This window comes from Anomaloglossus baeobatrachus, chromosome 1 (genome assembly GCF_048569485.1).
Source record: "Anomaloglossus baeobatrachus isolate aAnoBae1 chromosome 1, aAnoBae1.hap1, whole genome shotgun sequence".
Lineage (NCBI taxonomy): Eukaryota > Metazoa > Chordata > Amphibia > Anura > Aromobatidae > Anomaloglossus > Anomaloglossus baeobatrachus.
In genome coordinates, this window is record NC_134353.1 from 577,710,872 (window position 1) to 577,735,826 (window position 24,955).

The window sequence follows — 24,955 nt, forward strand, 5'->3', positions numbered from 1 at the left end:
GCGCCGCCTGTTCCTCCCTCCCTCCCTCTGGCTGTATGTAAAATGCTAATCTTCAGAAACATGGCGCCGGAGTGGGCCTCTGCGCATAGCGCTTATCTCCGGCGCCATGTTTCTGAAGCCCGCATTACAGCTTGGTGTCTGCAGACTGCAGAACAGCTGATCGGAGGACGCGATCAGCTGTAGCTATGATGACGTGCCGCCTCAGGACACCGGGCCAGGACAGCAGCCTGCCAGCGACATCGGGGGTCAGGTGAGGTAAGTTCACAATGGACTCACATGACCCCGTGACGGCAGTGCTGCGAGACCCGGTCACGGTAGTGATATCGCGTCCTCCGATCAGCTGTTCTGCAGTCTGCAGACACCAAGCTGTAATGCGGGCTTCAGAAACATGGCGCCGGAGATAAGCGCTATGCGCAGAGGCCCACTCCGGCGCCATGTTTCTGAAGATTAGATATTTACATACAGCCGGAGGGAGGGAGGAACAGGCAGCGCGTAGGGGCAGGGAACACGTGCATAACCCGCCCGGACATGAGGAGAGAGGGAGGAACAGGCTGGCGGGGGGGCGGGGAACTCCTGCATAACACGCCCGGACATTATCTGCAGAGGTGCACACGTCAATCAAAAAGTGCACGAAATTTCAAACTTTATAAAGATGAATTTCACTGCCTAAACACCCGAGCTGCCCCCTGATGGTATGTACACACTGTGCATGATAGTGCCAGTACTGCACTGGCTGCAGCTTATACACGAAAATCCTGATGATTGGTTCCCTTTAAGCAGTTTCCATCCGCAGGTCAGACTGGACCAACCAGACAGCCAGTTGTTGCCTGCAGGTCGCACTCTGCCCACGTTGCGTATTTGCATGCAGTTACGCTGCGTATTGCACTGCAGCGTAACTGCATGCGTCCTGCGTCCCCTGCACAATCTATGAATGTGCTTAATCCATGCGCACGTTGCGTTTTAGAACGCAGCGATTTGCATGCTGCCAAATCGCTGCGTTCTAAAAAGAAACATGTCACTTCTTTCGTGCATTTGCATTCTGTCTATAGGGAGAGGCAGAATCCAGAGCGCACGAATTCTGCAGTCACCAAAGTTTCAGAACAGAGCTTTTCAGCTGCGCTCTGAAGAGCACATGCAGTGACTTTACGCTGCTTAGGGGGCACTGAAGGATAGTTACAGAACATTTTTAAAAAAGTTGCAATTTGATGACTCAACCAAAAGCAACTGAAAACCCTGACCACAATGGCAAAAATCATAAACAAATAAAATAAACTTTAAAAAAGCACAAAATATAAGACAAATAAGGCACAAATGAAAAATGCCAAAAACTAAACTCGAAAAAAGCATGAATGCAATAAAATATTAGACCTACACTGTGTTACAAATTATTATGCAAAAAGAGTTTAGGAGTGATAAGGTTAGAATTTTCTGTTTGCCATTTAAACTCATTGATGGAGATGTGTGTCAGGGCTCTTTATATCACTGAAAGCAATTGCAGATACCTGTGCACATTAGTTTGGAAGGTGTGTCCAAATAAAGGCAAGACTACTTAAGAAGGCTGTTCCACATTATTAAGCAGCCTACATTTTTTCCAAAATGGGAAAGAAAAAGGATGCGTCGGCTGCTGAGAAGCAACAAATTGTGGAGTATTTAGGTCAAGGCATGACTACAATCAACATTGCCAAGACACTTCATCGTGATCATCGCACAATCAAGAAGTATGTAGCTGATTCACCGCACACGTGTGCGTGCTGATAAGGAAAAATTGAGGACTCTTTCAAACAGGCAATTGCGTCAGGTTAAAAGAGCAGCTGCTAAAATGCCTTGTCATAGCAGCAGAAAAGTTTTTGAAGCTGCTGGTGCCTCAAACGTCCCCCGAACAACAAGATGCAGGGTCCTTCAGAGGTTTGCAGCTGTGCGTAAGCCATCCTGTCGACCACCTCTATCCACTGCACACAAGCAGAAACTGCTCCAGTGGGCCAAACGATACATGAAGACTGACTTCCAAACAGTTTTGTTCACCGATGAGTGCCGTGCAACGCTCGATGGTCCAGATGGATGGAGTGGCAGGTGGCTGGTTGATGGTCACTCCATGAAAACACGGCTAAGGCGCCAACAAGGAGGTGGTGGAGTAATGTTTTGGGCTGGAATCATGGGGAGAGAGATTGTCGGCCCCTTTAGGATTCATAAAGATGAACTCCATAATCTATGTGGAGTTTCTAAAACAGCACTTCCTGCCATGGTTCAGGAGGAAGAACTGTGCATTCCGCAGCAAGATCATTTTCATGCATGATAATGCACCGTCTCATGCTGCAAATAACACATCTGCATCTCTGGCTGCTATGGGCATAAAAGAGGACAAACTTAGGGTGTGGCCACCATCTTCCCCTGACCTCAACCCCATTGAGAACCTCTGGAGCATCATCAGAAGGAGTGTCTATGATGGTGGGAGGCAGTTCACATCTAAGCAACAGCTCTGGGAGGGTATTCTGTCCACATGCAAAACAATTGAAGCACAAACCATCCAAACACTGACAAATTCAATGGACGAGAGAGTTCAGAATCCTCTTTCAAACAAGGGGTCCTATGTGCAAATGTAACATCACCTAGAAATTAAGTTTTGACTTGAAAACTGTTTGATTTAATTTTGTAATAAGCTGTAATGCTTATAATTTCACATTTGACCATTTTGTTTTTAAAAATAAAAAGGTTAAACTCTGCTGTGCATAAATTGGAACATGCATTTTGAGTGTTTATTATTTTTAAAAATATACTGTTTTCATAGGCAGTTTGATCAAAAACATTTCAATTATACTCGAATAGTAGATGACTGGAAAATAACAATGACTGCAATTCATAAAGTTAATTTAGGAAAATATGAAAAAATATTTTTTGCATAATACTTTGGAACACAGTGTATAATGCTCCTGGGTAAAACAAACCTAATTGATAGAATCCATTTGAACTCCTTTTTATGTAATGGTGCTCCCTCTCCTTCGGAGTTGTCTGCTATCTAGTAGCAGTTTGTAATTTCCTTTTCATTGCTAATTTCTAAAACTAATTAGAGCAGAAGTTGAAAGCATATTTAGAGGCTGTGCCCTCTGATCAGTTATGCTGTGCGGCTCTACAGAATTAATGTTAAATGCAGGCAGTGACGGCATATTGCTTCACACGGCTGGAGCACTGAATACATCAACAAAAGCTTTTCTGTTATGTTCAAAAACATCAATTTGTGTAAAGTGCAGCTGAGACAACTAACTGCAGTGTGTGTAATGTATTACACCGATTATCCATTATTATAGCCATTCACTGGCTAGGATATGTAAGGGCAAATAAGTGGTAACTAAACAATCCACATTGGTGGATCTTGTGTTATATTCCCAGTATACAAGGGATCGTATCTACCAAAAGTGTCCAAGTGGCAACAGGTTAATCTTCTCCCAAGGCTCACTGATTGGGTAGAAAACCTTTCCTTTGTAAAGCACCTTACCCCTTGTGTAGTACAAGTTTCTTACCAGATTACATGACAATCCTATCCCAATTGTCTCTCCAGGAGTAAGGAGACAAAAGGCCCAGTCACACTAAACAACTTACCAGCGATCCCAACAGCCGGCACTGACAGCGTGAGAGCGGCGGACGCTGGTAACGAAGGTAAATATCGGGTAACCAAGGAAAGGGCTTCTTGGTTACCCGATATTTACATTGGTTACCAGCGTCCGCAGAAGCCGGCTCCTGCTCACTGCACATTTAGTTGTTGCTCTCTCGCTGTCACACACAGCGATCTGTGCTTCACAGCGGGAGAGCAACAACTAAAAAATGTTCCAGGACATTCAGCAACAACCAGCGACCTCACAGCAGGGGCCAGGTTGTTGCTGGATGTCACACACAGCAACATCACTAGCAACATCGCTGCTACGTCACAAAAGTCGTGCCTTAGCAGCGATGTTGCTAGCGATGTTGCTTAGTGTGATGTTGCCTAAACTCTAGTGCCACCTATTGGAAGTAGCAATCCTAAAAGTCAAAAGTGGCTTTTTAACAAGGCTTTTCATATGGCTAAGGATTTATGCCAGATCAGAACCCCAATTTGCAGACACGGTGTTTCGGGGTGATTGCCCCTCATCAGTGAAAAGTATGGGTATCTGATCTGGCTTATAAGAAGCTATAGTGGGGACCACGGAGAAGACTATTCTCCTATCCCAAACATGGCTGCTGATGGAGGAGAATCCTGGGCGTTAGTTCCCCTGGCTAGTCAGCTCCATTAGCATGTTAGTACGCCCCTGTTGGCGTACTAACATGCTAATGAATACGCAGCGTCACAGGTTCCTCTCACTCGCCTCTCTGTTGCCATCGCTTTCCGACACTGGATTTGGGCTCAGTGCGCATGACCCCGGAGTTTGTCATGCGCACTATGAAGCCAGGTGCGTCCTGGCTTCAAACTGAAGTAGTGCGCATAGCCCAAACTATGGAGTCATACGCACTGAGCCGAAATCCAGTGTCAGGCGGCGATGGCGGCGGAGAGGTGAGTGAGATCATCCTCTGACACAGCACATTCATTAGCATGTTAGCACGCCCACAGGGGCGTACTAACATGCTAATGGAGCCAACTAGCCAAGGGAACTGATGCCCAGGGGGACTAGTCCCTGAGCTCATTAGCATACGGTAAAAGATCTTTAGAAATACTTTTTCTAAAGATCTCTTTCTCTATGCTAGTGTATACAGGGACGGTTAGGCAAGGATTAGCAATATGCACCCAGAACTGCTCGTGGTTCTGGGTACATATTGGACCTGACAGGTTCCCTTTAAGTAGCTTCTGCCTCCAGAGTTTGTTTCTACACCCAGCACCAGCCTCTTTACCTTGATTGCTAGTTCATGATCTGTGTGATGGCAGTCCTTGTGCAATTGAAGCTTGTGCTGGGTGAGGAAATAATCTGAGGACGCTGAAGCTCCGTAAGGGTCTGTGCGCACTGGGAAAATGTGTTTAAGTAAAATACGCACCCTCTGGCAGAATTCCACACTTGTGGCAAAAAATGCACTGAAAATCCGCATGCGGTTTTACCGCGGTTTTGGTGCGTTTTTTCCTTGGGTTGGTCCCTGCGATTTTTAACCATTATTTAATGGCAAAACCACAGATACCTGCGGAAAAGTACATGCTACTTTTTGCTGCAGAAATTCTGCAGCAAAAAAATGTTGGGAAAAAGTGTGCTCACAGCATTTTGAATTTCTCATAGATTTTGCTGGGGAAGGACTGCAGAAAGGTTATGAACAAAAACTGCACCTTTTCTATAGCAAAAAACGTGGAAAATCCACGGCAAAAAACGGAGCCCAAGTGCTGTCAATTCCAGAGCCCTGAATGCTTCATTTGCATATGTATGAAAACACATTTCTCTGCAATGCTGTACAAGATGATTGAGATGTAGACTCGTTGACACCTTTATTAGACCTGCAGGCTAATAAGGCTGTGTTCGCACATTGCAGTTTTTCATGCGTTTACGCAGCGTTTTAAACTGCAGCGTAAAGGCATGCATTGTGCGTCCCCAGCAAAGTCTATGACAATTAAGCAAATTCCATGCTCGTTTTGAAATGCAGCATTTTGGATGCCAAATTTACAAAATCGATGCGTTCTAAAAAGCAACATGTCACTTTTGTGCATTTTGGTTGCATTTTACACCCATTGAAATGAATGAGGTGTGTCAAAATGCACTTGCGCTGCATTTTTGTTGCGTTCTGCATGCTTTTTTGACAAACAAAATGCAGGTCTTTCAGTCTCTCTCTGTCGGTCGGTCTCTCCCTCTCTTTCATACTCACCGATCACCGGCGCGGCGCTGCACGGCTGTCACAAAGCTCCGGCAGCTTTTCCTCTTTTGAAAATGCCGGCCGCTCATTATTCCATCTCTTATTCACTGCTTCCCCCGCCCAACGGTGCCTATGATTGGTTGCAGTCAGACGAGCCCCCACGCTGAGTGACAGCTGTCTCACTGCAACCAATCACAGCCGCCGGTGGGCGGGTCTAAATCATGCAGTAAAATAAATAAATTTAAAAAAAAAAAACGATGTGCGGTCCCCCCAATTTTGATACCAGCCAAGGTAAAGCCACACGGCTGAAGGCTGGTTTTCTCAGGCAGGGAAGCCCCACAGCCAAAAAATATCAGCCAGCAGCCTCCCGGAATTGCCGCATCCATTAGATGCGACAGTCCTGGGACTCTACCCGGCTCATCCCGAATTGCCCTGGTGCGGTGGCAATCAGGGTAATAAGGAGTTAATGGCAGCCCATAGCTGCCACTAAGTCCTAGGTTAATCATGGCAGGCGTCTATGAGACACCCCCCATGATTAATCTGTAGTGAAACTAAATCAACATAAACACCGAAAAATCCTTTATTTGAAATAAAAGACAAAAAAACACCCTCTTTCACCACTTTATTAAAATCCTCAAATACCCCTCCAGGTCCGGCGTAATCCACACGAGGTCCTGCAACGCATCCAGCTCTGCTACATGAAGCTGACAGGAGCGGCCGTAGAACACAGCCACTTGCTGTGAGCTCCACAGAGCAACTGAAGTGAGCCACGTGATCAGTGATGACGTCACTCAGGTTACCCGCGGCCATAGCTCTCGGGTGGAGGACTCCAGATGTGGCCACGGGCAACCTGATTGACTGCACTGCTGATTGCGCAGCTCACTTCAGTCGCTCAGGGGATTTGCAGTCACCGGTGAGTTCTTCACCTGTGATCGCAAATCAGGCTGCGGCACACAGACAGAGCCGCGCGATGACAATGTAGTCGGGTGAAGTTCATCCAAGTTCATTCTGATCGCGCGGCTCTGTCTCGCGGCCAATTATGCTCTATGGGGATGTAGCAGAGCTGAGTGGGACCGCACTGTCAAAAATACATCCAAAACGGAGGGCTTTGGATGCTTTTTGAAACGCACATGCAGTGACAAAACGCTGGGGTTTTTTTGTTTTTTTTTTGTCACGCCAGAACGCAACGTGGGCACATACCCTAATAGATGTAGTTTTGGAATGGCTGACCCTACTTACAATGCCTTTTATTTTTGTCACTGGACTGCCCCTTTAAAGTCAGACGAGCCTGCTTAGCCGAACCAAGTCTAAGAAATAATGCGGACATGGGAAATGAATCTAAAGTAGTCACATTTAATATCTCAAACCGCCAAGTAATAACCCTTGAGTAAATTGCTTACTGTTCCCAATGTGCTGTTTACTTTTTAATTTTTGCTGCTGTGTGTTTATTACAATGAAGCATCTGCTTCACTTCACCACAGGAGAGACATTGATCCATGAAAAATTCAGGAGCATCATTGCCTGCCAGATTTATATTTAATCATCGCGTTGAAGTAATAAATTGGAATTATTGATTTGCTGCACAGGCTTTAGTTACAGAGTAAAGGCTCTTGTCTGGTAAAGATATGTGTGTGTTCAGCATAGGCCACCATATAGAAAAAAAATGTTTTTTTGCTTTTTTTTTCTTAGGAATTGATCAGTGTATTACCCAATCTAATGCAAGACAAATACGGGAGGAAGGTTCTGCTGTATCTGCTGAGTGGACGCAATTCTGCACACTTTCTGCCAGAGATTATTGAAGTGCTCAAGCTAGGAGACGGCAATGCACACAGGTAATTATTATTCCCTTCTACATGACTAGCTGGGGTGGGATTCTGCTGGGGAGAATTATATTTTCATTACTTATTTATTTTTGTACATGTATTGCATGTCTCCTCTGTTTTGAGCTACTTAGAGCCACACATTGACCAAAGGGTTGGGGAATCCAGTCAAAATGATCTGTTACTGATCAATATGTGAGGCATATCAAGAGGGGTGACCATGTCTTAGTAAATGTTGATGACCTTATCTAATTTTTTTTTATTTTTTGTGGTTAAAAGTCTAAACCTAGTTTGAGCTGTTCTTTTTTTATTTCTTTTTTTTCTGTGTTCTGGACATCGTAATGTGGGCTGCCATCATACATGAGTTGCAATCCTTCTCTGCATATAGCAGTTTACTGCAGCCACCACATGGGCCACAAAAAATCTGGGCATGATTTATTAGAGATGGTTCCGTCTTCTCATTACTGGCCACATTGATATTATGTTGAGAAACAAGGTTTCTCTCAAATACCTTGTGTTGCCATAGTGCCTGTGAGTGGCGCTATTGCAGTCCGCTCGCCTCCTTCGCGTGACCCCCGGGCTCCGTGACCTCTGATGTCCGGTGATGTCACGTCAATTAAGGCGGGCCGCAGTCTCCCTGAGTGACTGGGCTGTGGGCGGCGTTTCACCGCTTATCATAGCCCAGCATTTCATGTGCTCTCTCCGGGCTGTGACGAGCAGTGAAACGCCGCCCACAGCCCAGTCACTCCGTAAAACTGTGGCCGGCCGTGGTGATGTCGGGTGAACAGGAAGTTGACATGACATCAGAGGTCACTAACCCCGGGGGTCCACAATAGCGCCACTCACAGGCACTATGGCAACACAAGGTATTTGAGAGAAACCTTGTTTCTCAACATAATATAGATGTGGCCAGTAATGAAAGGAGGTGAACCACCCCTTTAAGTCTAGGGGAGGATCCTGGGTGCATGCTCTGTGACCTTTTACAGGAAGGTTTTCTCCCCAATTCAGCACTGCTCAGAGATTACACTGTAAATGTGACTCAATGGAGAACTTTTTTTTGTAGGATTGGCTTTTCATTTACTCGTGGTCATTTCCAGTCCATTAGGGTAGTAAAAGAAGCACCAAATTTAGAGCCTCACATTTCTAGTGCATCCAGCCTATCCTTGTGACTGCCACAAAAAGGATAGATTTGTGCTCTATTTTACACCAATTTTTGGCATAAATCATAGTAAGTCAGTAGGTTTGCTGGAGGGCACTGTTTATTTTTTCAGCAAGGATCAGGAGAAGAATTTAAAGGGAATCTGTCAGCAGTACTTTGCTATTTATTCTGAGAGCACCATGATGTAGGTGCAAATCCCCTGGTTCTAGTGATATCACTTACTAGGCTGCAATCATTTTTTCATCAGCAGATTATCACTAGAGGACTACACGTGTGCAGAATTATTAGGCAAGTTTGTATTTTAGAGGATTTTTTTTATTATTGATTAACAACTACCATATTTTTCGGACTATAAAACGCACCGGACCATAAGACGCACTCTGGTTTTAGAGGAGGAAAATAATATTTTAAGCAAAAAATGTGGTCATGACACACTTATGGGGCGAGGATCTGCTGCTGACACTGTTATGGGGGTAATGTCCCCAAATCTTCTACTAACGTACCCCACCCTGGTAATGATCCTCCTGCCTTGTATATACAGTATATGTCCCTCATCCTGGTATAGCCCCCATCCTGCTATATACCGTCATCCTGGGATATGGCCGCATCCTGCTATATACTGGCATATACCCCCATCCTGCTCATATACCCCCATCCTGCTCATATACCCCCATCCTGCTATACACCCCTATGCTGCTATATACTTCCATCCTACTATATGGCCGAATCCTGTGGCATATAAAAAAAAATAAACGTTCATACTCTCCTTACCGCACTCCCTGCAGCATCGCTCCTCTTCCGTCTGTGTCAGCAGATGCGCTGGAGTGTGGAGCCGGCCAAGATCCCTGCAGCATTGCAATCTCCTTCTGTCTGTGCCGGCGGTGGCTGCGTGTGGACACGTGCGCACAGAGATGACGTCATCGTTGTGCGCACCGCTAGTCTCCTCACAGCTGCCGCCGGCACAGACAGGAGGACATCGCGGTGCTGCAGGGATCGTGGACGGTGAGTTATACTTATTCACTGCACCCCGCGCTGATGATGATGCGTGTGGGGCAGTGAATACAGCCGCACATGATCACTCCAGGCTGTAGTTTCCAGGGGTGATCATGCGGGCAGGCTGTTTAATATGCGCACACACCCCGCCCATCACCCCGCCCAACTGTCAGCGGCGGCTTGATCGCTGAGAGATGATGGGCGGGAGGATGGGCGTGCATATTAAATGAGCAGGTCCACGTGGTCACGGCAGGCTGCTACAGCCTGCTCATGCCGCCGATGACCTGCTCCACCGCAGCACCCTCATCCCCCGGGGGGGTATTGGGGGGTGCGTCTTATAGTCCGAAAAATACGGTATGTTCTCAATCAACCCAAAAGACTCACTTAATATTTTTGGAAGGTGGAGTGGGGTTTTTTTTAGATTTTTTGATTTGGCCATCTTAGGAGGATATCTGTTTTTGCAGGTAACTATTACTGTGCAGAATTATTAGGCAACTATATTCCCATCTCACTTGTTTATTTTCACCAGGTAAACCAATATAAGTGCTCAAAATTTAGAAATAAACATTTCTGACATGCAAAAACAAAACCCCAAAAAATGTGTGACCAATATAGCCACCTTTCTTTATGATGACACTCAACAGTCTACCATCCATAGATTCTGTCAGTTGCTTTATCTGTTTACGATCAACATTGCGTGCAGCAGCCCCCACAGCCTCCCAGACACTGTTCCGAGAGGTGTACTGTTTTCCCTCCCTGTAGATCTCACATTTTATGAGGGACCACAGGTTCTCTATGGGGTTCAGATCAGGTGAACAAGGGGGCCATGTCATTTTTTCATCTTAGACCTTTACTGGCCAGCCATGCTGTGGAGTAGTTGGATGCATGTGATGGAGCATTGTCCTGCATGAAAATCATGTTTTTCTTGAATGATACAGATTTCTTCCTGTACCACTGCTTGAAGAAGTTGTCTTCCAGAAACTGTCAGTAGGTCTGGGAGTTGAGCTTCACTCCATCCTCAACCCGAAAAGGTCTCACAAGTTCATTTTTGATGATACCAGCCCATACCAGTACCCCACCTCCACCTTGCTGGCGTCTGAGTCGGAGTGGAGCTTTCTGCCCTTTACTGATCCAGCCTCTGGCCCAACAAGAGTCACTCTCATTTCATCAGTCCATAAAACCTTTGAAAATTCAGTCTTTAAGATATTTCTTGGCCCAGTCTTGACATTTTATCCTATGTTTCTTGTTCAAAGGTGGTCGTTTTTCAGCCTTCCTTACCTTGGCCATGTCCCTGAGTATGGCACACCTTGTGCTTTTTGATACTCCAGTAACGTTGCAGCTCTGAAATATGGCCAAACTGTTGGCAAATGGCATCTTGGCAGCTTCACGCTTGATTTTCCTCAATTTATGGGCAGTTATTTTGCGCCTTTTTTGCCCAACACGCTTCTTGCGACCCTGTTGGCTATTTGCTATGAAACGCTTGATTGTTTGGTGATCGAGCTTCAAAAGGTTGGCAATTTTAAGACTATTACATCCCTCTGCAAGACATCTCACAATTTTGGACTTTTCAGAGCCCGTCAAATCTCTCTTCTGACCCATTTTGCCAACGGAAACGAAGTTTCCTAATAATTATGCACACCTTATATAGGGTGTTGATGTCATTACACCACACCCCTCCTCATTACAGAGATGCACATCACCTGATTTACTTAATTGGTAGCTGGCTCTTAAGCCTATACAGCTTGGAGTAGGACAACATGTATAAAAATTATCATGTGACCAAAATACTAATTTGCCTAATAATTCTGCACACAGTGTAGTTGTCTTGTGCCATGTAGTACTCCTGCTCTGTGTAACCCTGTCCCCACCACTGATCAGCAGCTTTCTGCCAATCGGTGTTGTGGGTGGGGTTATACAGAGCTTAACATTCAGAGAATTGGTGAACCTCTGCAGAGATAAGTGATTTTATCATATCTACACCAAGCAGCCTGGTAAGTGACAAACAATAGAATAAGGTTCTCTTCCAGCCTGCTGCTCTCAGATAACATAGCAAAAACCTGCTGACACATTCCCTTTAGCATCAAAACGTGTCAAATTTTAACACAAATGTGTGTCAACATCTGTTTCCTTTTTTTTTCTCCTTCTTACTAGATTTTCCATATGGTTATGGCATTTTCAAGTGGTACAATCCTCCTTGTCGCCTTCAGATACAATGCAGTTGTGCATCCTTGTTGTACATTTTGTGATTGTTTTGCAGAGACTTGTCGCTCAAGTGATCACCACTGCTCTTGAGTGATGGCTAGATAACACGGCAGAAGATCAATCTCTCCTTCTCCTCAAGCGAAATCTCATGCAGCTTTTGATGTTTCAGCTTATAAAATAGATGCGTGTACTTGCACACACGCTGTGTCTTCTAGGCTGGCCTAGTTCACATAGCACAGTATTTTATGTAATAGATGGAGCAGATGAATACTGTATCTGTCTAGAAATGAATATTTAATTTCTGTATCCTTGTGGAAGGCCCATATGGTGATTAATGTTAACGATATCCTGGAGAAATTTGCAGCCCATCAGTCTCCTGCTGGTAGACGTCATCTCTTCTGTGGTGCAGCTGGTAGAATCATGCAATAGTTAATCCAGAGATTTACACTTTTTTTTGAAGTGTACCTTCCATTAAAAAGGTAGAGTAAATGGAAGTCTACTTTTACATGGACATATGTGACTACAATAATCCTAAAATGATGTCCAAGTTTAGAAGAACATGGCTGTTTGATTAAAAAAAAAATTCTACCTCACCAGTGTGGCAAGAAAGCTCAGCCCTTTATAAATTTCCGTAAATTTAGACCACAGTACCAGATACAACCCATGGACAGTTTTGTCACTGTTTTTTTGTTTTTTGTTTTTTTTTTAATAAAATACCAATGTGTTACTAATTTTGAACAACCTCTTGAATGGTTGTAATTATGTGTGTTGCAAATCAGTCTGCTGCGAGGTTCTGTATAGTAGAATCCAATTCACACCTTTAAAATTAAAAGATTCACAGCCTAAAACTTTTAGATTGGAAGATTTCTGAACACTGTAGCCACCTTCACTTCCCATCCACCAATCTATTGCCCAGGTCTATTCAAACCTCTCTTTACATAGCATGGGCAAGGGCAGGTTTGAATTAAAGCAGTACTCCCATCAAAATTTTTGTCCCCATATTATATTGCAGTCATTAATATTATATAGCACTGTGTACTTACAATTGCTTATTTTGCCTTTCTACCCAGTTAATTCTTCTCTTTTCTATTTGGTATGACTTCACATGATTAAACTGAGGCTAATGGAATCCTTTTAAGCTCTATGTAAAATCAAGAAGTATGCTTTCCCATGATTGTCATCACTGCAAAAGTCAATGGCAGGAAGGAGGAGCAGAGCAAATAGGGCAGGAGTTCTTTAGGGAGAGAACTCATTCAGGGAAAAGTGACTTCCTGTTTCTACATAGTGCAGAGAAAAGAGAGAAATTAACTGGGTAGAAGGGCAAAATGACCATTTGTAAGTTTATAGTGCTATCATGACTACAGTATATTAAGAAGTTAAAAACTTTTATTGGAGTCCCTCTTTAGATGGCAGGCAAGCATGCTGCCATTTTTTTCAAATAGTGTGGCACCTACCGAGCCTGACTCTTAACTCAGCTGTTTCCTTATAATGGGTATCGAATGGAGGCTGTAATACTCATTTCTTGTGTACCTTTTAGCACTGTTCTTTTAGGTTTGGCTTTCTATGTTGGCTAAAATCTTGATATAGTCTTATAGTGGCCACTGCTATTTTTATTTTTTGTTTTTAATTCTTTTTTTGTTTTTTGGGGGTGTTTTTGTTTTTTCCTGTGATTCCCAACACTTTACAGAGACAGAAAAATGATAAAGGAGGAAACTGCATACTGTTTTATTATTTAGTACATTCATATAATAGCATACAGTAAGCTTTGTTTAGACAGAGCTTGGCAGCTGCCAGTAACCATACCACTTAACACTCCCTATATCGATGTGAAGACTAAAGGGGTTGTTCATGTTTAGGAACATTTATTTTTTTTTTCCTTAAATGAGACTTGTCATTTTGTTCCCAAAATTTAAGTTATACATCTTGAAAAATCCATATGTTCTCCTGATTCTGCTCCTCTTTTTTGTTTTTTGTTGTTGTTTTTTTTTTTTTGTTTTTTTTGCAGTGTCCCTCCATTTCAAATATATTCACATTTGTTATTTTAGGTGCGCACTATGTAAAATCTTTGCTTGCATTTCATTGAGTTGTATCTTCAGAAGTCTCTTTGGAGTCATTCGCTTTCATTTCTCCCAGACACTACCAATCACAAATCTATCATTTTTGTAATTTGGATTTCATTGAAAAAAAATCCCCTTGCCATTTATAGCCTCTGTATTGCACTGTGTATTGCTGGCTGTAAAATGGTTTACTGGAGAATCTGTCAGTCAGCTCATTATGAAAGTGCAAAGGGAGTGTTGTAACTCTCATCATTATTTTTTTTTTTGTTCTAAAAGCTCATTCATTCATACACCACATTAAAGCGTGAGTGTGCAGTGAAAAAGCCAAAAGGTGTAAAATTTGTAATGAAACCGAATTGCAAAAGTGTTTTAGCTCCAGGTAAATGCATTCACAGAAAAAAAAATTAAAAGTGGCCCCAGACATGGAGAACCCCTATATAGATAGATAGATAGATAGGTAGGTAGATATCTACTGTGACAAAGACCAGTTTAAGGGTGAATAAAGCTTTTTGCAAGATTTTAAGTGAGAATTTTTCAGATTAATCCCAAAGAACTTTTGTGAGGTCAGACACTGATGTTAGATGATGAGGCCTGGCTCACGATCTCTCTTCTAGCTGATGTGTTAGGCTGGGGCCACACGGGGACTACTGCGATCCCCTTGCATGAGACTCGGCTCGTGCTGGCAGTACAGCAGAGCCGAGTCTCATGCTTGTGTCCTTGCAACTGAGGTCCGTTCGTGCGAGCAGACCTCAGCTGCAGGGGGCGGGCCGGCACTCAGGAGGGGAGGGAGGGATTTCTCTCCCTCTCGCCTGTGTAGCCGGCTATAGACATTCTCGCTCTGCACGCACGGTACACCGATGTACCGCGAGTGCAGTGCGATTTTTCTCTCGCCCCATTCACTTGAATGGGCGCGAGAGAAAGGCCTAAGCCACACGGCGAGAAAATCGGTGCGAGTGGAGTGCGATAAAACATCGCATTCCCCTCGGACCAATTCTAGCCTGTGTGACAGCACACATGAGCGATTATTTTCTCAGCCCTAATCGGACCGAGAAAACAATCGCAGCATGCTGCGATTGTAATCCGAGACTCTTTCTCTCGCACCCATTCAAGTGAATGGGGCGAGAGAAAAATCGCACTGCACTCGCGGTACACCGGTGTACTGCCAGTGCAATGCGAGAATGTCTATAGCCGGCTACACAGGCGAGAGGGAGAGAAATCCCTCCCTCCCCTCCTGAGTGCCGGCCCGCCCCCCGCAGCTGAGGTCTGCTCGCACGAACGGACCTCAGTTGCAAGGACACAAGCATGAGACTCGGCTCTGCTGTACTGCCAGCACGAGCCGAGTCTCATGCAAGGGGATCGCAGTAGTCCCCGTGTGGCCCCAGCCAAAGAGTCTCGGATTACAATCGCAGCATGCTGCGATTGTTTTCTCGGTCCGATTAGGGCTGAGAAAATAATCGCTCATGTGTGCTGACACACAGGCTAGAATTGGTCCGAGTGGAATGCGATGTTTTATCGCACTCCACTCGCACCGATTTTCTCGCCGTGTGGCTTAGGCCTTAGAGATATTTGATGGGGTTGAGATCAGAACTGTTTGGGCCAGCATGTTCTTCATCAAACTCTCCTAACTACAACTTTATGGACCTTGCTTTGTAACTGGGGCTCAGTCTTGGTGGAACACAAAAATGTCTTCCTCCCGTTGCTCTCACAATGTCTGATGCTTACAATTGTCCAAAATGGCTTTCCATACTGAAGAATTAAAATTTTGCTGCATTGGACTAAGGTGTCTGTGGAGACAACTCCATAACATTACGCCTCCTCCAAGCTTTACAGTTGGCATAGTGCGGTCAGGCAGGTAACGTTCTGATGGCAATCACCAATCCCATACTCCTCCTTCAGACTGCCAGATAGAGGAGCATGATTAGTCTCTCCATTGTGAGGCTTCCATGCAGTTGCTCAGCCTTGGCGTTCCATATCATTAGGCTCCTGGGAAACCGTTTTTGTGTTGATTGTAATATCAGAAGAGGATTGGCCTGTGCATTCATTGAGTCAGCAGAGCTTTGGCAACTTATGGTATATGCACTACGTGCTTCATCATTTGGCGACTCCACTGTGTAACTTTACATTTTCTGCCACTTCTACTTTTCAGTAATTCCACTCACTTTTAGATTTAATATTTTGGAAGTAAGAAATTTCTTGAACTGTCTTGTAACAGCATCCTCCTATTCCAGTACCACATTTGATGTAGCTGCTCTCTATAGAACAACTTTCACAAATGTTAGTAAACTCTCAACCTGTGTGGGGCTTACTTTTAGAACTATGGCAATGGGACTGAATGATAACTTTATTTATCAGAGGGGTATCCCAATACTTTTGTAACTAAGCGAGGATATATGCTCTTACTTATAACTAAATGTTATGGATTACAAAGCGCTGGCCAACCTGGCAAAGTGACACTAAAAGCATAATCCCTTTTGGATTCAGATGTAGCTGAAATTGTGCACAATGGGCAGCTGGTTATAATTGAATGCCTGCTTGACTGTAATTTGAAAAAAGAAATTGACGTGACTTTTGTCCTTTTTAAACACTTCCAATTTGGCTTTGTTAATTTTGTCCTCTCCTTACAGCAAAAAGGATCCTGCAGTGCGACACCGTGAGCTGCTGGAAGCTGTCTCAGGACCATTGTTAAAATATCTTGAGGAGAACATACGAGATTTGGTGTTACAGAATGCAATGTGTACCATGGTGACTAATACGTTGTTATATGCGGGGGACGACTCTCAGACTGTCATGTCTGCAATTGCCAGTATAGCGGCGGAAGATTTTGTTCCAGGTGGCAAAGATGGAGAGGTATTTTTATGTTTTTCTTTTATTGCCTTCAAGCTGTCGTGTTTCTTGTTAGTATTTTTTCTTCTAGTTAAGGACTTGCAAGCCGCCAATAGACTTAAAACGACCTGGAGGTCCGTGTTCTGCTTTGCAGTGATGTCCTAAAATGTTATTGTATAGTAGCACAGCTGCACGTGATTATCAGACACAGCCAAGCTCTCCATAGAGAAGGCAGGGATGGTTTGTTACTGTGTCTGCCTTCCTGATTGCTGTATCCCCATCACTGAACAAGACCTGTGTATACTGTAAGAGGAAGCACTGGTGACACTTCTTCATCCTGACCCAGTGGTCTAGGGAGGGAGCAGTGGCTAATAGAAGACCCATCCAGCTCTGCTATGCCGCCAGGGAGCTGCATTTCCTCTGTAACTGGGGCTAATATACCTGTTACAAGGACAATTGTAAAAAAAAAAACAACATAGTATTTCAATGTTGAAATATCCCATCCCCCCAAAAAATCTTATGACTAGATCAGGGGCATAATATGTGAAAGTATAAAAATAAGTAATTAAATTAGGAGAGACACTACCAATTCAAATTTCTGTTTCTAGTCCTACCCCTACAAAGAAAAAAAAGGGTATATGATTGTTACAGAAAGGGGAACACATATTAAAAATATACTTTTATAGTCATAAAAAATAAATGAATGACACCATTTCTTTTATCCCCCCTCCCAATATAACCTGATATCTGCAAAAAATATTTATGAACATGGCTTAAAAATGAGCCCCATTCATTCCTAAAAAAAATGCTTAAGATTATTTGAATATCTGCTAAATGGCCCAGTCCTGAACTGGTTAAATTATTAGCTTGGTACATCATATTGAAAACATACGTTTTTTGTTTTTTTTTAAAAAAAAATGTATAGATGTCTAGATATTGATGTTACATACTGGCTAGGCCATCACTTGGTGTGTTCTTTGGAATCTTCCAAAACGTCCACCTAATGTGTCATGTGTTACTGGTAAGAAACCGCTTCTAGTGCACTGCTTCTTTTTGCATGACGGTCACAATACTAGGAATCTGTGTGCAGTCCATGTACAAGCGGATCTCGAAGTTAAGACTTGAGCACGCTGTAACCGCTGAAACTGGACATGAGGTGGATGTTCTTAAAGAGGTTCCAAAGAACAGGGAGTGCGCTTATAAATATACTAGAAGGTGGCCCGATTCTACGCATCGGGTATTCTAGAATTTACGTATTGTGTAGTTCATGTATGATTTTTGTTATATATATATATATATATATATATATATATATATATATATATGTATATATATATAGATGTTGTTGTGTGTAGTTACCAAGTGTTTGTGTAGGGCGCTGTACATGTTCTGGGTGTTGTCTGGGTGTGGCGGGGGGTGAGAGCGGTGTTGTTTGTGTGTTGCGTTGTTTGTGGAGCGCTGTGTGTCTGTAGCGTTGCGTGTGTGTGTTGCGCGGTTTGTGTGTGTGTGGTGTGTTTTGGGGGGAGGTATGTTTTGTGCAATGTGTGTGTTGTGCGGTATGTGCGTATATTTGTGTGTGCAGCGTTGTCTGTGTGTGGGTGTCTGTGTAGGGCAGTTGTTTGTGGTTCCCAGTGTGTATGTGTGGTGTGTTGTGCAGTGCGCGCGCGTGTGTGTGTTGGGGGGGGGTGTGCACTTCCGATCGTGCTCCATCCCCCATGCAGCGCACTCCCCATCGTGCTCCATCCCCTATGCTGCGCACCCCCCCATCGTGCTCCATCTCCCATCCTGCGCACTCGTAAACGTGCTCCATCCGCCATGCAGCGCACTCCCCATCGTGCTCCATCCGCCATGCTGCGCACTCCCCATCGTGCTCCATCCGCCATGCTGCGCACTCCCCATCGTGCTCCATCCGCCATGCTGCGCACTCCCAAACGTGCTCCATCCGCCATGCTGCGCACTCCCAAACGTGCTCCATCCGCCATGCTGCGCACTCCGAAACGTGCTCCATCCGCCATGCTGCGCACTCCCAAACGTGCTCCATCCGCCATACTCCGCACTCCCCATCGTGCTCCATCCGCCATGCAGCGCACTCCCCATCGTGCTCCATCCCCCATGCTGCGCACTCCCCATCGTGCTCCATCCGCCATGCAGCGCACTCCCCATCGTGCTCCATCCCCCATGCTGCGCACTCCCAAACGTGCTCCATCCGCCATACTGCGCACTCTCAAACGTGCTCCATCCGCCATGCTGCGCACTCCCAAACGTGCTCCATCCGCCATACTCCGCACTCCCTATCATGCTCCATCCCCCATGCAGCGCACTCCCCATCGTGCTCCATCCCCTATGCTGTGCACCCCCCATCGTGCTCCATCTCCCATGCTGCGCACTCCCAAACGTGCTGCATCCGCCATGCTGCGCACTCCCAAACGTGGTCCATCCGCCATGCTGCGCACTCCCAAACGTGCTACATCCGCCATACTCCGCACTCCCCATCGTGCTGCATCCCCCATGCTGCGCACTTCCAAACGTGCTCCATCCGCCATGCTGCGCACACTCAAACGTGCTCCATCCCCTATGCTGCGCACCCCCCATCGTGCTCCATCCGCCATGCTGCGCACTCCCAAACGTGCTCCATCCGCCATGCTGCGCACTCCCAAATGTGCTCCATCCGCCATGCTGTGCACTCCCAAACGTGCTCCATCCGCCATGCTGCGCACTCCCAAACGTGCTCCATCCGCCATGCTGCGCACTTCCAAACATGCTCCATCCGCCATGCTGCGCACTCCCAAACGTGCTCCATCCGCCATGCTGCGCCAGCATCAGCCTCTCTACCCGCAGCATCAGCCTCTCTCCTCCCAGCATCAGCCTCTCTCCCCGCAGCATCAGCCTCCCTGTCCCCAGCATCAGCCTCCCTGTCCCCAGCATCAGCCTCTCTGTCCCAAGCATCAGCCTCTCTGTCCCCAGCATCAGCCTCTCTGTCCCCAGCATCAGCCTCTCTGTCCCCAGCATCAGCCTCTCTGTCCCCAGCATCAGCCTCTCTGTCCCCAGCATCAGCCTCTCTGTCCCCAGCATCAGCCTCTCTGTCCCCAGCATCAGCCTCTCTGTCCTCAGCATCAGCCTCTCTGTCCCCAGCATCAGCCTCTCTGTCCCCAGCATCAGCCTCTCTGTCCCCAGCATCAGCCTCTCTGTCCCCAGCATCAGCCTCTCTGTCCCCAGCATCAGCCTCTCTGTCCCCAGCATCAGCCTCTCTGTCCCCAGCATCAGCCTCTCTGTCCCCAGCATCAGCCTCTCTGTCCCCAGCATCAGCCTCTCTGTCCCCAGCATCAGCCTCTCTGTCCCCAGCATCAGCCTCTCTGTCCCCAGCATCAGCCTCTCTGTCCCCAGCATCAGCCTCTCTGTCCCCAGCATCAGCCTCTCTGTCCCCAGCATCAGCCTCTCTGTCCCCAGCATCAGCCTCTCTGTCCCCAGCATCAGCCTCTCTGTCCCCAGCATCAGCCTCTCTGTCCCCAGCATCAGCCTCTCTGTCCCCAGCATCAGCCTCTCTGTCCCCAGCATCAGCCTCTCCATCCCAGCCTTCCCCAGGATCAGCCTCTCTCATCCCAGCATCAGCCTCTCTGTCCCCAGCATCAGCCTCTCTGTGCCCAGCATCAGCCTCTCTGTCCCCAGCATCAGCCTCTCTGTCCCCAGCATCAGCCTCTCCATCCCAGCCTTCCCCAGGATCAGCCTCTCTCATCCCAGCATCAGCCTCTCTGTCCCCAGCATCAGCCTCTCTGTCCCCAGCATCAGCCTCTCTGTCCCCAGCATCAGCCTCTCTGTCCCCAGCATCAGCCTCTCTGTCCCCAGCATCAGCCTCTCTGTCCCCAGCATCAGCCTCTCTGTCCCCAGCATCAGCCTCTCTGTCCCCAGCATCAGCCTCTCTGTCCCCAGCATCAGCCTCTCTGTCCCCAGCATCAGCCTCTCCATCCCAGCCTTCCCCAGTATCAGCCTCTCTCATCCCAGCATCAGCCTCTCTGTCACCAGCATCAGCCTCTCTGTCCCCAGCATCAGCCTCTCTGTCCCCAGCATCAGCCTCTCTGTCCCCAGCATCAGCCTCTCTGTCCCCAGCATCAGCCTCTCTGTCCCCAGCATCAGCCTCCCCATCCCAGCCTTCCCCAGGATCAGCCTCTCTCCTCCCAGCTTCCTCCAGCATGCCATGCTCCTCTGCCGACACTCACAGATCCGATCGCATACACTCACACACACCGACACACACCCGATCGCATACACTCACACACACACACATTGACTATATTGCACATACGCGCTCATACTCACAACATCCGGAGATACCACATGCTTCTGGCCATGTGATCCTCCGGCAGGTCCTGGAAGGTCACAACAGCACAGTATCGAGGCCGAGAAGCAAGCGATATCGGCGGATGCTGTGAGTGTGTGGATGCGATGTGTGTGTGAGGTGTTTGTGAGAGTGAGTGTGATCTGATGTGTGTGTATGTGTATGTGTGTGTGCTGTTATGTGTGTGCGTGTGGATCTTCCGGCGCTGCAGGACCTTGATGTGCTGGTAACTATGCTAGGATGGTTACCAGCGCATCACGTCCCCCACTCGCACGGGAGCCCACACCAGCATACGGCGGCAAGGCCAGCAATGCGAGGGTAAGTGTCGGCTGGGTTGGCGGCGTACGCTGATGTGGGCTCCCGTTGGGGGGGGGGGGTTGTACAGTACTCACCTGGGAGCCGTGGCCGTGTCAGTTCGGGGAATGCGCGGGGGGGGCAGAGCTAACGTCCATTGCGTGAGGGGGGCGGGGCGGGGCGTGGCCAAGTTGCCTATGCCTGCAGGGTGCCGGGGCGAGAGGCCAATCTGTGGGGGGGGCGGAGCCTGGGCGAGCGGCTGGCCAATCCGTGTGGGGGCGCAGCCTGATCGAGCGGCCAATCGGTGTGTGGGGGGGCGGGGCCATGGCGAGCCCAGCGGCCAATCAGCTTTGTGTCACCGTAAGGACACAATGTCACCGGAAGGACACAATTTTGAAGCATGACAGACAGACAGACAGACAGACAGAATAAGGCAATTATATATATAGATAACCGTAATATCTACATTCCAAAACGTGCACACTGTGTGTCAACAGTTATGCAAACATGGTATATATAAAATGTATTCTCCATTTCTGGCACATAGACTATGCTTCTAAAATGAACAATTTGTGTATGCACACCAGCCACAACAAGGTGACTTAGCTTTGATGGGATTCTAACCTTCTCTATCAGACATGCTTCTAATCTAAAGGGCAGCTAGAATCCAGCATTTATTAATAACAGACTTAAAGGGTTATTCCCATCTCAAAGATCCTTTCCCAATATGTAGTAGTATATATACATACCGTATTTTTCGCTTTAGAAGATGCACCTGATTATAAGATGCACCCCCAAATTTGGTGAGGGAATAGAGAATTTTTTAATAAATGGGGTCCGTCTTATAATGCCAGTGTCCGTCTAACAAAAAATATAGGGTATATGTCCCTCATAGCCCCCTCATCCTAAAATTAGCCCCCTTAATCTGGATATGGCCACCTTATATTCAACACGTCCCCCAATGATGCCACATTTCCCCTATGGCTGGCACACATCCTCTATGGCTGGCACACGGCCCACTCTGGCTGGCACACGGCCCACTCTGGCTGGCACACAGGCCCACTCTGGCTGGCACACGGCCCACTCTGGCTGGCACACAGGCCCACTCTGGCTGGCACACAGGCCCACTCTGGCTGGCACACAGGCCCACTCTGGCTGGCACACAGGCCCACTCTGGCTGGCACACAGGCCCACTCTGGCTGGCACACAGGCCCACTCTGGCTGGCACACAGGCCCACTCTGGCTGGCACACAGGCCCACGGTGGCTGGCACACAGGCCCACGGTGGCTGGCACACAGGCCCACGGTGGCTGGCACACATCACCCTCTGTTAGATATCGCCCCCATGTTGCTGCTTTTAGTAAAATAAACGCTTTCCTTACCTTCTGCAGCACTGTCCTGTCTCGTGTCTCCCTCCTCGGGGTTGAGCTCCTCCTGTCTCCTGCACTTCCTACTTCCTGGTTCTAGTGCAGGTCAGGTGATTAGGACAGCAGAGAGATATCTCTGCGTGCCTCATCACAGCAGCAGGAGGGAGACCTGGCAGACACGCTGGAGGAGGTGAGTAAAGAGTTTATTATTTTACTATAGGCAGCAGCATGGGGGCTATATCTAACACAGGGGTGCATGTGCGATCAAAGGTAAGCACAGGCAGATATAATATGCCCCGCTGCCCCAGCCCATCAGCGCGATGCAGTTTCAGCACCACGCTGCTAATGGACAGCGGCTGTGCATATTATATGAGCAGGAGATCTAACTCTGCCGCTCGCAGCTTCACCTGCCCCCACCAGCCCCCAGCACCACTCCAGAGCTGCCCGCACCTCCACTGGACTCTGTGTATGTATATATATAATATATATACACACACCCCCTCCCGTATATTCAGATAAGACGCACCCCCTACTTTCACAGTAACAAAAGTGCGTCTTATAAAGCGAAAAATACGGTATATATATTCTAATAATAATATTAGAAAATACCTGCAATTAGAAATGTAGTACAGTTCTTCTGATTCACTTTGTCGCTTAGCTCATGTTCAGGGCATTGCTGGACCTTAGGTATCCATGCTTACAACCAAGCTTATAGGCACAGATAATTAGTTGCTAGTGATCATAACCATGGATACCTAAGGTCCTGCAATACCCTGAACATGAGGTAAGCGACATAGTGAATCAGAAGAATTATACTACATTTCTAATGGAGGTATTTGCTAATATTATTATTACACCTACTACATATTGGGATAGTTTCCTGGAGATGGGTATACCCCTTAACGACCTCGGACAGTAATATTACGTCCTAGCGGTCATAGTGTTACTGCCCGCGGTCTGCCGCCGGCAGCATGCCGCGATCGGCACACATCTCAGCTGATTTTCACAGCTGAGATATGTGCCTGCTAGGCACGAGCAGAATCGTTATCTGCTCGTGCCATTTAACCCCTTAAATGGCGCTGTCAATATGTGAGAGCGTCATAACAGCATCGGCGGTAAACATTTACTTAGCAGCCGATACCGGAAGTCACGTAACATTATCACTTGACTTCCGGTTGTTGACATGGTAGCACAGGGTCATGTGATGACTCCTGTAGCTCATATGAATTACTTTCAGTTTCACTCGGCCTGGAGCTGAGTGAGGCAGAAAATTAGCATATCTGCTGTTTACAGCTGTGTACCTGTGATCAGTAGATATGGCAGAGCGATCAGATTGTTGATCCCTATAGCCCTCTAGGGGGACTAGTAAAATAAAAAAAAACAAAGTTCAAATCACCCTCCTTTTGCCCCATTGAAAATTATAGGGTTAAAAAAATTAAAAATATACACACATTTGGTATCGCCGCGTTCAGAAACACCCAATCTATCAAAATATAAAATCCATTAATCTGATTGGTAAATGGCGTAGCGGCAAAAAAAATTCCAAATGCCAAAATTACATTTTGGTTTTTTTTTGTCGCCACAAATTTTGCGCATAGTGCAAAGCGTAGCATCTGCGCAAAAATGGTACAATGGTACAGTTAAAAACGGCAGCCTGAGACGCAAAAAATAAGCAGTCACTGAGCTATAGATCCCGAAAAATAAGAACGCTTCGGGTCACGGAATATGGCGTAAATGTGCGCCACTTTTTCGGACAAACTTCTGATTTTTTTTTTTTAACCCCTTATATAAAAGTAAACTTATACATGTTTGGTGTCTACGAACTCGCACTGACCTGAGGCATCACACCCACACATCAATTTTGCCATATAGTGAACACATCGAATAAAATATCTCATAAACAATAGTGCTCTCCGAATTTTTTCAGCAATTTTTCCGCATTTGGAATTTTTTTACAGTTTTCCAGTACACTATATGGTAAAAGTTATGGTTTCATTTACAAGTACAGCTCGTTCCGCAAAAAATGAGCCCTCACGTGACCATATTGACTGAAAAATAAAAAGGTTACGGCTCACAGAAGAAGAATGGCGAAAAAAAAACCTGAAAGCGAAAAAT

The 24,955-nt window shown here is 46.4% G+C and overlaps 1 protein-coding gene across 2 annotated transcripts in view; it reads left to right on the top strand.

The window, feature by feature from the left end:
- The window catches only part of PUM3 (pumilio RNA binding family member 3), a 198,189-nt gene that overhangs the window by 158,463 nt on the left and 14,771 nt on the right, over window positions 1-24,955 (top strand). For both annotated transcript variants that reach the window (XM_075339844.1, XM_075339852.1), the window contains exons 14-15: window positions 7,483-7,625; window positions 16,649-16,871. In XM_075339844.1, the coding sequence (XP_075195959.1) occupies window positions 7,483-7,625; window positions 16,649-16,871 (366 nt within the window). The remainder of the gene's footprint in view (window positions 1-7,482; window positions 7,626-16,648; window positions 16,872-24,955) is intronic.